At 39.3% G+C, this 11,565-nt stretch overlaps 1 protein-coding gene across 1 annotated transcript; it reads right to left on the reverse strand.

Moving 5' to 3' along the window:
* Nucleotides 1-4,497: 4,497 nt before the first annotated feature.
* On the reverse strand, nt 4,498-10,309 carry cryba4 (crystallin, beta A4). The gene is made up of 6 exons (XM_037692278.1): nt 10,218-10,309; nt 9,771-9,814; nt 8,555-8,673; nt 7,208-7,349; nt 6,530-6,672; nt 4,498-4,883 (listed from the first exon to the last, which is right to left on the reverse strand). The coding sequence occupies exons 2-6, from the start codon at nt 9,807-9,809 to the stop codon at nt 4,736-4,738; spliced, it is 591 nt and encodes a 196-aa protein (XP_037548206.1). The 5' UTR covers nt 9,810-9,814; nt 10,218-10,309; the 3' UTR covers nt 4,498-4,735.
* Between the last annotated feature and the right edge of the window lie 1,256 nt (nt 10,310-11,565).

Genomic DNA, 11,565 nt, shown 5'->3' on the forward strand with positions numbered 1-11,565 from the left:
AAACTGTTAGGGTCTGTGGGTGTTGTCAAAAGCGAACGGTTTGAAGCAATGACAAAACAACCTGAGGTATAAAAGACAATTATATTTACTGGTACTGGTGTAGCTGGTAAGACTCAAATCAGGAAGGATCCACTGTGAGAACAGAGGGGAGATTGGTGGTGAACGACAATTCGTCTTGAGAGGAGATTTTGGAGATATAGACTTAGTAATCCAAAATTGGCTTACGTGTCGTTGTCGTTCCAGGAGCGTGAGAAACAGGAGACAGGACCGGAATCCAATAATCCACGGTGCGACCAGGTGAGTATTTTAACGAGTATATTTACCGAGCCACCAAGGGAGCCGGGGCGTAGGTGTGGAGAACCAGGAGAGGTGGTGGAGAGGAGGACTCGGGGATAGAAGATCCAGGAACCAGGTGAGGCACACAGGAGTAATGGTGGTGTAGGAAAACACTGCTGTCATGCAGGGAGCCAATGGAGAGCTTGGATTCAGCCAGCCAGTAGGTCACAGGAACATGAAGCTTGGTAGTTCTTTGTTCTGGCACTGGTCTGAAGTGAAGCTCCAACTTAAATAGCTCCTCCACTTGGTCCAGGTAATGGGCAACAGCTGTGGAAAGGTAATTAGGAAGAGCAAACAACAGAGAAGGGAGGGGTAGGGAGCCAACCTCTACAAAAACGTCTTCAGTTGATCCAAAATGCTGCTGCCAGAGTCTTAACTGGAGTTAGTAGGTGAGATCATATCTCTCCAGTTTTAGCTTCTCGCCATTGGCTCCCAGTCCAATCCAGAATAGAATTCAAAATCCTACTTCTAACCTTCAAAGCTCTCAACAACCTAACTCCATCTTATATTACAGATCTTATTGTTCCATATTTTCCTAACAGAGCACTTCGCTCTCAGACTGCAGGTTTACTCCTGGGCCCAAGAGTTTCCAAAAGCAGAATGGGAGGAAGATCTTTCAGTTTTCAGGCTCCTCTCTTGTGGAACAACTTCCAGTTTCTGTCTGTGAGGCTGACACATTATCCAGTTTTAAGACTGGGCTTAAGACTCTCCTTTTTGATAAATCCTTTAGTTAGGGTTGGTGTGTTATGCTATCTTAAGCTTAGACTACTAGAGGACAAATTGACTTCATTTCCTTAAATGAATTGTTAAAATTGAATAGTTTTTATTTGATACTATTTCAATCTTAACATGTGATTCTTGACCTGCCATTGTGTATCTGTTCCTACCAAACGCAGTCAGTCAAAGCATATGGCCACTTGTCCTGAGCCTGGTTCTGCTAAAGGTTTCTTCCTCATGAGGGAGTTTTTCCTTTCCACTGTCGCCTTCATGCTTGTTCAAGATGAGAGTTCTGTGATGGAGTTTAACTCAAAGCAGTCTGCTCCTCAGATAAATAAGGTTAAATTATTATTTTATATATGAATGTTTGTTTTCAGTGCCCTGAGATGACTTCTGTTATGACTTGGTGCTATATAAATAAACTGAATGGAATTGAATCTAACTGATTACCATTTAAAGCCAGTCCAACTCAGGACTCAGGACAACTAACAGCTGCGAGTCATTCACAGCACATACTCTGAGCGTAACATCTCTTAACATCACATGACATCATGCATAGTTATTCATAAGGTTTGACCTCAATGACTACAGTTCTGTCCTTTTAAATAAGATTTTCTTAGACTAAAACTTTACATGAAAGTTATCAGGTGATAGGCATTCCTTCAAGAAATACAAAATGTTTAATTTTCCTGTCTTCCTTCTGCTTCTTTGAGTCCTAGACTTTAACTCAGCACTTTATGTTTTGAGACCTGACAGCATGTCGCACCATGATGTTCCAAAGAGCTTGTCAAGTTTGTTTGTTAGACTTCTTTCATCAGTTGCAGTTGGGTTGAGCTCCAGATAACTGGAGAATGTCCATGACAGTCAGTGTTGCTCTTTATTGTTCAAGTTCAAAACTTTCAGGTGTTTTAAGCTGCAGTTTGAAGCCGTGTCCATAAAGCTGAAAACTAGTTTCTGTTTCCTCTTTACACTACTTGTTACAACGTTCAATCAATATTCAAGCAGACGATTCTACATTCCCCTCCAAAATAATACAAAACTTTCATCTTTATCTGTTGGTAGTATTGAGTGTTTTTATCCTACGTCACTAACAGTTGCAGATCTACAAGTGAGCAAATGTTGGGCTAAACTCAGTCCAGGATTCACACTGAAGCCAACTGATCTTATGAAACACAAAAATGGCTGTAGTTCATTCATAAAAACGATGGACTAAACTTTGGTGTGACCACAGCTTAGAGTCATCCACAAAACATTAATCCATCACTGCATGTGCAATACTTTATTTAAAGCATTGTCATTAACTGTTGAATCAATCTTGTTTGTCTTTACTGGATCAATTTTAATTAAACTCTCAAAAAGTAAAAGGTTTGTATGCTCAGTCATCCAGATAGATAACAACAAAAAAGGTTAAATCGTGTTATCTGGACCAGTTTCTTTAAATGAGAGACGTTTTGTCCCCCATCCAGAGGACTTCATCAGTCTACAGCCTGCCAACCAGATCTGTCCCATAGGTGGCCTTCACTGCTGTGTTTCAAGCCAACCTCCTGTTGGAATCTCAAAATTAACACGTGTAAAACACATACACCCAAAACAATCAGTCATCGTCAACAACAATCAAAGGTTTTAGGCCATATAACCAACTTGCTACTCGCAGAAACAGCCTGAGGACACCCAAGGCCAAAGTGGTTCATAAAAAGAGTTGTAAGCTCAATCATCCAGGTAGATAACAACAAAAAAGGTTCAATCGTGTCATCTGTACCAGTTTCTTTAAGTGACTGATCCAGATGACACAATTTAACAGTTTTTGTTCTCCAGAAGTAATTATCTGATGCACATTTGAAACTGATTCACTTTTGGAGTCAATCCAATTAAAGAAAGTTGTTACAGCTAATCAACAGTCAACAAAACATGACTATAACACAGTTAATTTAACAGCTTCTGAGCTAAGTTATGTGTGGCAGCAGCTGATGTAAAAACTGAACAGTGACTCTTTCCCCGAGAGTTCACAGTTGCATGACGTCATTTGAGTTTGATCAAAATGTTGAAAACTAGGATGATTTTGAGATGATTTCCATTTAAAACTCTGGCATGAAAAGTTTCCAATGACATTAATTCATGCTAAGCCCTTAAGTGTTACTGATGCTGAACTAAGGATTTGGTAAGAGCTGAGTGTCACCAGCACATATTCTGTGCTAACAGAAGTTGTTCTTCAAAACTTTGGCGTCAAAGCAGAAGGCAATATGTGTCCTTTCAATCAAAGATGTTTGTATCTTTTCTTGCAGCTTCACAGAACAGAGCTAAAGCGTTTCTGTGGAACTGGATGAGGTAACTGTGTTTTTGTAACCAAATGGTTGCAAATGCATGCAAACCACCAGACAAACTGGAGCTGTTTGGACTCTAGCAGCATGTTCAGACCTGATATTTCATGTGATCTCATAACGATCTTATATTGTTTCGACGAGCTTCTTTTGAGATCTCACAGATGTGTGGTTCTTTTCCACATAGAAACAAACCACTGTGTCCAAAAGATGAACTTTTTCCTGCAGGCTTTAGAGTGTGTTTCAGATATTAGCATTCCTGTTTTAAGTTATAGGCTCGATCTGCAGTTCCTAGAAGGAATGCATATCAGCTACTGTCTTTCATGCCAGATTTAAAATGAAACCATCTTAGATTGAGAAATGACAGAGTTGTAAGGATTTTGGTCAAATCTTTAACAAAAAAAAAACCTCCTATGCACAGTCCCATGCAGTACCATGATATGTCAAGCTCAGACTCAGAATATTTGTTGTACAGGATTTTTAAATACTACAGCTATATTATACACAAGTCAACACAAATAAGATGATCCACAGAGCAAGACCTAAAAAACACAAAAGTGTGTATAACTGTCAGTTTTTCAGATATTAGCTGTGGTAGTAGCTGAGAGTCATCCCCAGCACACACTCTGAACATGACATCTCACAAAATTACAGATGGGGCATCACTTTTATTTCCAAAGTTTGACCAAATCTGCTCCATCTCCATCTTTTCTCATTATAAGATATTAGTTTAAAACTGTGGCATGAACACGGCAAATGATGTACACTTCCAAGGAGATCTGGTCTTTGATTTAATCATGTTCAAATCATGAAAATGAAAAGATCTAAGAAAAATAAATGGAATTAATCAACAGCAAAAGTTCACAACAAATTTTGTGAATGTCAGATGAACTATTTTCGAAACTATTTGAACTATTGATCCACTCTGAGAAGGTGCTATTTATAAGACTGAGTTGAACACAGCACCTCAGACTGAGGAAGTCTTTCGGATGAAAGACGAAACGTTTCTACAATTTTTTTGTTTTGTTTTGTTTTTTGAATGTCCAGAGGACCAGACTTAACTTTTTTAGATTTTTCTACCTGGATTATTGAGCATGCATCAGGATATTTGAATCACACATTTCCATTTTCAGCTTCAGTCTTTATTGTCAGGTTTGCTCTGAACACTGAGATGTGACTGGTGAAGAGAAGGGGTCACCGTTCACAACAGCATGAGCCCAAGTGGGAGAACCGTGCCTCGCAGAAGAAGATACATCGGTGGAAGTCAGTAATGTTTAAGAAAAACTGTTTATTCAGCACCAGGAGGCAGTGAGGAGGGGTGAGGGGGAGTAAAGGGTGGAGGGTCACAGGTTTGATGTGAGCTGTTACTGCTGAATACGACGGATGGACTGGATCTGGGGAGTCTGGCAGTGGGAGCCAAACTCCCTGAAGTGTTTGTACTCCCCGCAGTGACGGTCACACTCCATGATATACTGGTAGCCACGATAACCAGGATACTGGTAGCACACAAATCTGTTGAGGGAAGGGGGGAGGAAAAAGTGCAGATAAAATATTTCATGACTGCTGTGAAAAGCTTGAGCAAGAAAAAAAAAACATACAACCCCAATTCTGAAAAAGTTTGAATGTTATGGAAAATGTCAATTAACACAGATTGTAATATTATGCAAAACTTGTAAACATATATTTTATTTACAATGATGCAAAGTAAACTTATCCACTTTCTAGGACCATTGGTGTTTTTTTATTATTATTTCTATGTATCATTACTTGGGAAAGAGAGTACATTTTGAATTTGTTGGCAGCATTGTCTCAAAAAAGTCAGGATAGATGCAACAGAAGGTTGTAACAGCAAGAGACATGAAGAAGAAGCAACTAGTGTGGCAATGCGCAACTAACTGGACAAGCAACATGTCCGTCAGAGGACTGACTATTTAAAGAGCATTTAAAGGAGGTTAAATCACTTAGAGGTAAAGAATGGCAGAGGTTCAGTAGTTGCAAAAATGTGTCTAAAATACAAGAACAAATTCAGAATCATCTTTTCAATGAAAAACTGGGAAGACTGTGAGTATCCCATCATCTGCACTTCATAATATAAATCAAAACTTTCAATAACTTGGAGAAGTTGCAGAGCTCAAAAGATAAGGGCAAAGGTCAATATTGTATGACCGTGATCTTCAGGCCCTCAGGGACCACTGCACCAAAAACAGGTTCTGATTCTGTTCTAGGCATCACTGCATGGGCTTAGGAAAGGTTCTTCATGTACCATCCATTAATGCTGGTTCAAGCTCTATCATGCAAACAATCCACATTTCAACACCATTCAGAAAGACTCTTGCCTTCTTTGATCCAAAACTAATTCAAAACAAACTAAGGCATGATCTAAATTTGTTTTGTGGTCAGACAAATTAAAAATTGAAAATTATGTTAGAAGCACCGTGCTCTCTTTACTAAGGAGTGGAACCATTCAGCCTGTTTTCAGCACACAGTCCAAAAGCCTGCCTCTCTGTTGGTATGGGTGTGCATTAGTGCCTAGGGTATGGGCAGCTTACACATCTGGAAAGGCACCATTAGAGGAGAAGAGTATATACAGGTATTAGACCAGCATATACTCCTGTTGAGGCAACACATTTTTCAGGGAAGCCCTGTATGTTTCAGAAAGACAATAGAGTCCTGATGCTGAACTGGTTTTCCTGCAGTCCAGAGCTCTCACCCGTTGAAAACATCTGGAACATCATACAACAAAAAATCCAGGCGTTAAGTCCCAGGACAGTTGAACAGCTACAGCATCAGACAAGAATGGGACGACATTCCCTCTAAAACCTTCAGCAGATGCAGGTCCGGTCTCTTCAGTTCCTGGATGTTGACGGCTCTTATTAAAAGAAGACTGCTTCACTGTTTTAAACATGGCCCTGCTTGACTTTTTGACGTGTTGGTGCCAGAAAATTCAAATTGACCGTTTTTCTCCCTAAAACTAAATTGTGCAATTTCTTGGTTTAAATATTTGATTTGTTTACGATGTTCCTTTAAGAATAAAGTTAGAAAATCATTGCATTCTGTTTTTGTTTACACGGTACACAACATGTACCAATGGTTTTTAAATGGGATTTGAAGTAAAAAAAAAAAAGAGAGAAACGTGGAAGTAGCTGTGGGACACTCACGCTCCAGAATGGACCCTGAGAGATCCAACTTCATTGTTGCACCAGCCCATGGCCTGGAGGGAGGGGTAATCGTCGCTAAGCTCACCCTTGCGGCCCATGAAGTTCTCACGTTCGTAGATGGTCATACGACACTCTCTGTGGTTCTGCAGGGGTTGGGTGCCGTGAGGGTAAAGAATACAACACAAAGAAGAAGCTGTTAGTCCAGTCAGACAGGTTTACGTCAGTTATCACCCACCATCGAAAGGCAAAGGCAGAGATGTGTTTTTGTCAGTGTCTCTCATGAACACATTTTGCTGAAACTTGCAGGAATTTAACATTTTATGCACCTCTACAACTGATCAATGTTTGGCGTCAGTCCAAATCAAGTTGGCTGAGCAACCTTAATGCACACAAACAGCAAATTTTCAGTTAATTTTACAGATGTGTTCAAATTTAGTTTGGTAAAATATGAAACTCAACAATTCTCTGAGTGCACCATCGCTTGAGATGGCACATCGCAGCATTTTCAAGAGTTGACCAAAAGATCTCCAACACTTATCAGTTTGTGATGACCTCAGACTAAAACTCCATCATGAGGGTGACAAGGGATATGCATTCCTTTAATTAATGCTAGGCTTTTAATTACTCAGTGTTTGGAAGTTGATGTCAGACAAGAAGATAGACTCAAGGGTGACTCACAGAACAGGCGATAGGTCTGAACGAAGTCATTCTCTCGATGTGATAGGCATTGCTGCCTCCAAATGCGTCACACTGGGGGTACTCTCCCCTCTCCAGGACAAACTGCTGTCCCTGGTAGGAGCCGTGCTCATAACCCACCCAGCTGGTAAGAAGCAAGAAAATACGTTATAAATGACCACACGTTAAGAAACAAACTGTTAGCTTGAATCAGTGTAGTTACATCAGTACAGTTGTTTGAACATTAAAATTAATAATATTTTTAACTTTTTTCCTCAGTTCATGGAGGCGATGCGTTCAAAAGATGTACAAGAAGTTCAGGAAACTCAGTTTGTGAAAGCAGAGCCCCTATCATTGTGAGTGATGCGTACAGAATGCAGTTTACTGTGTGAATGCTGATTATTGATATCCTGGTTCTTATATTTTTGTGTGTTCGCTGCACACTTTGTGCTATTTAATCTGTTTAAATATCAAAGCATTCAGCTTATTCAGGAGATGGATGCACTGATATTTGGTTTTTGCATTGTGCACCCTTTTCAAAACATTTTTTACAGATATTTCCCCCAAATAAATACATTGTGGATTTTTATTTCCTTATGATACGTTTCATTTTTAGCTAGCCCTTTGGTGTTTTTAATGTCTAGCTAGCCTTTTGCCACTGTTACCTTTTACCTAGTGTTTTGCTTTGTTTAGCTAGTATTTTGCTGCTTTATCTTTTAGGTAATGTCCGCGTTCTCACTTCATTTCTCTAATTAAGTAAAATTATAAGTATATTTTGTATTCTTTTTGCTTACATTAGTTTTAACTGGCAGTATTTAGTTGCTTTAGTATCATCTATTATTGATTTAATATAACAAACCTGCTTCATTTGACTGTAAATTATGATTAAAATAAAAGTAAGTAAGTAATTTGAACAAGACCTAGATTTTATTTTTAGAGTGCATCTAAACTGTTCAAATTATCATATAAACAAATGATTATTGCTGGATATAATATATAGTATTCGATTATTGCTGATGTTTTTGTTATTGATGCTAGTTTTTTGTGTAAAATTAAAGAAATAATAGTTGTTTATCTACTGTAGTTAACTTAAATAGATATTATATTGATGGGTTAAATATGTGTTTAGTTGTTATATGTATGGAAGTGGTTAAGTGGAATTTTGATAAGTTTATACTTCTACACACTCTCTTGAATATGTAAAACAAAAAGTTTTGACATTATGCTTCATGCTGTGTTTTATTATTTATTTTTTTACATATGCAAAAAATAATAAACTAAACTAAAGTTTCACACACATACATCTCTATCAATTTAAACACTTTGCCATTACTGTTAGCCTTTACTCACGCGCCACTCTCCACCCTGAGGGAGCGCACGGTCTCAAATCCGAACTCCATCACATTGCTGCACTCGGAGGTGAACTCATGGCGGCGGCCCTGGAAGCACTCCTCATCGTAGATGATGATCTGTTGATGAAATGAGGATGCATTAAAGCACAATAAATGATCACTTCAGATCAGTATGAATGTTTTCAGGGAGAATTGTTACTAACATTAACCAGTTTTTATAGATTCAACAAGGTGAAATAACGTGAAGGTAAATTATTTTTCTACCTCATAATATTTAAACACGTTGTAGGGCAATGGTTACTAAACTTTTTAGCTTTCAACCCACAAACTTTAAGTGGCAGAGACTCATGACCCTAACTATTGCTGGTTGAAGTTTACAAAAACTTCTTCCAGAAGAGTTTCAGCTGTTTTACTTTTTTCTTCCATAACTACTCAAAGCTAAATATTCTGCGGACAGTTGTTTTAGACCTCATGACCTCACACACACCTACTTACGTTTTCAAACCGTGTTTCTATTTTAACAGAGGCTGCAGGTCTTCGCTAAGAGACAACATGAAGGCTTGAAGGGCCTATAGGTCAGTGGACAGCAATTAAAATTGTAATTAATTTACTTTACCTAATGCAATTTTTACTAGGACAAGTCCAAGGAAACAACAGCCCCATTTTCCAGCCTTTAGTACAATAAAATTGTGGTTAAACACGAGGAGCTTTTGAAATCAATATTAAACAGTGCTTGCATTTAGAAAAACAAATAACTCTTTTGTCTTTCCTTTTATCATATTTCCACTGAAAATATAACGCTGAACTGTAAACTATCAATCAAAACAGCAATAACCATAAAATATTTGCAGTTATGAACTCTGTAACACCCCTGTGTGGAGTTTCCATATATCCTCTCTCTGCAGTATTCTCTGGGTACTCCTGTTTCCTCCCAAAGACGTGTTGAGCATCTTTGTCTTGTTTGTCTCCATGTGTCCCTCTAATGGACTAACCTGTCCAGGACAGGTCGTGCAGGTGTTATTTTTACAACTGTATATTAGAATACTGGACCCAGTACAGGTTCCTAGAAGTTCAAGCCAGTGCCAAACTGGTGTACCTTAACAAAAAGTAATTACTGTAAATGCCAGAAAATGTGCCCAAGTAACTGATTGGAGTCCTGTTAGAACTGTATTTGGGTATGGATCGGGACAGCGGCCTGCCGTTTGGGGACTCACCTTCCAGTGGCCGGAGAACTTGGTGCAATGGTGAGTCATCTTGTCTGAAAGAAGAAATTAAAAGATGAGAGCTACAGTCAGTACATCATTAGACAAGAGGATGACCAGATAAAGATGGGAGACTTGAGTAACTAAGATATTCACGTTAAAACAATATAACTGTAGACTCAGAGACTTGATCAATGTTATTGTCAGGATGCTGGACTTTATTCATAGTTTGTCCACTAAAATGAAAAGATTTACAACTATTTTTTAATCTTTCTATCAAACTTGTTCTATCTCTTTATCTCATCCAGTGGGTGCGATGATGGCCTTTGGGCCCAGAGATGTGGCTCCTTCGTTTTAGGGACATTTTGAGGGGCGCAAATATTAAATGTGTCAATGTTGTAGCTCTGCCGTACCCTGGCTTTGCTGCTCTGGCTGAGAGTTGGGGGACAGGGGACTCACCTTGCTTCGGTGCTCTTGGATCGTCCTGCCACGAGAGTGAGAAGAGCCACGCGCCCCCACCCTTTTAAAGCCTCCCCTGGCAAGGGGCCATGCTGAAAGCCCAGTGTCAGCAGTAGGGAGGCGCTTGCTTTGTCTCTCCCCCTTGACAAAAGTGTGGCTAATCTGTGGATGGGGCAGAAGTGCAGACACCACAGTATCACCAGGGAGGCAGAGTCCATGGGGGACACACGGGAATATAAGACACAACACCGTGAGGGTGGGGGAGAGAAGATAAAGATGGAGCTGAGAGCCGTCTTGTTCATTTTCACATTACACTGCAGGCTATGTTCAGTCTGGATAAGTTTGTCAATATTATTTCTGGTTTATAGATTCATTCATTGTGCTCATTAATGTCAGAAAATAAAAGTAAAAACAGACGTTTGTGTATACAGAGGAAAACGTGTTAGATCTACATGTTACAAAAGTTCAAATTATTGTTTCAACTCTGCTTTTCTTTCCTTCTTCTGTATTTAATAGTTTCAACGCAGACTGAATCTATGACACTAAAACAAAGGTACCAATTTATGAATCAGTTACATGAGTTACATATGTCCCAGGTACTTACTTGGTAATTACCTGGTACATACCAGTTTGCACTTCGTCCTTGCCTGGTATGTACCAGGCATTTATCAGGTGCATACTGAGTACTTACATGGTATACACCAGGTATCTATCTAGTTCTTACCTGGTAGGTACTAGGTACATAACTGGTACTTGACTAGTACAAATATGGACAATTACTTGGTAATGCCAGGTATGTGGGAGGTATGTACATGGTATACGTTTGATACTTGGACTCTCTGGTACCCTCCCCTCTCACACCGAGGAAGTCTGCGGACCTATCTGAGGGACCAAGCTGAATAAACATTGTGTCATCCTTTCAGGACTCTTGGATTCTCACTGGCACTGTCATAGGTCGACCTCAGCATGAGAGTGTTTACGGATTTCACCAGAGAGAATTGACTGATTATACCATTGTTATCAGAACTCCTACAGTGCCTTCAGAGTGCCTTTGGAGTGTCCTTGGACACACTCACTGCCCTTGTCATCTCCCCTCCCCTGCGTAATGTCTGTGTCACTATGTGGCTATGTGCGGGGTGTTTTTTAAAATTTATTTCAGGCTATCTCTCCTCGGTCAAAGAGTGAAAATCTGTTGGGAAATTCTTTTGCCTCCAAATCCTATACACGTTGTCATTTTCATTACTTTTTTATCTGATCAAACAGGTCTCACTTGTAAATGAGTCTTGGAGGCTCAATGAGATTTATCTGTATGAATAAAAGTTGAATGAATGAATGAAAAACTTATTTT

This window comes from Nematolebias whitei, chromosome 18, assembly GCF_014905685.2.
Source record: "Nematolebias whitei isolate Nwh7 chromosome 18, NemWhi1, whole genome shotgun sequence".
Taxonomy (NCBI): domain Eukaryota; kingdom Metazoa; phylum Chordata; class Actinopteri; order Cyprinodontiformes; family Rivulidae; genus Nematolebias; species Nematolebias whitei.

Bases quoted from the DNA above. Each gene is read 5' to 3' on its own strand.
- cryba4 (XM_037692278.1), bottom strand. From the start codon at position 9,809: ATGACTCACCATTGCACCAAGTTCTCCGGCCACTGGAAG. The intron at 7,350-8,554 runs GTGAGTAAAGGC...GCTTCTTACCAG, and splicing joins CTCAGGGTGGAGAGTGGCGC to CTGGGTGGGTTATGAGCACG. The intron at 4,884-6,529 runs GTGAGTGTCCCA...TTCCCTCAACAG, and splicing joins CTCAGGGTCCATTCTGGAGC to ATTTGTGTGCTACCAGTATC.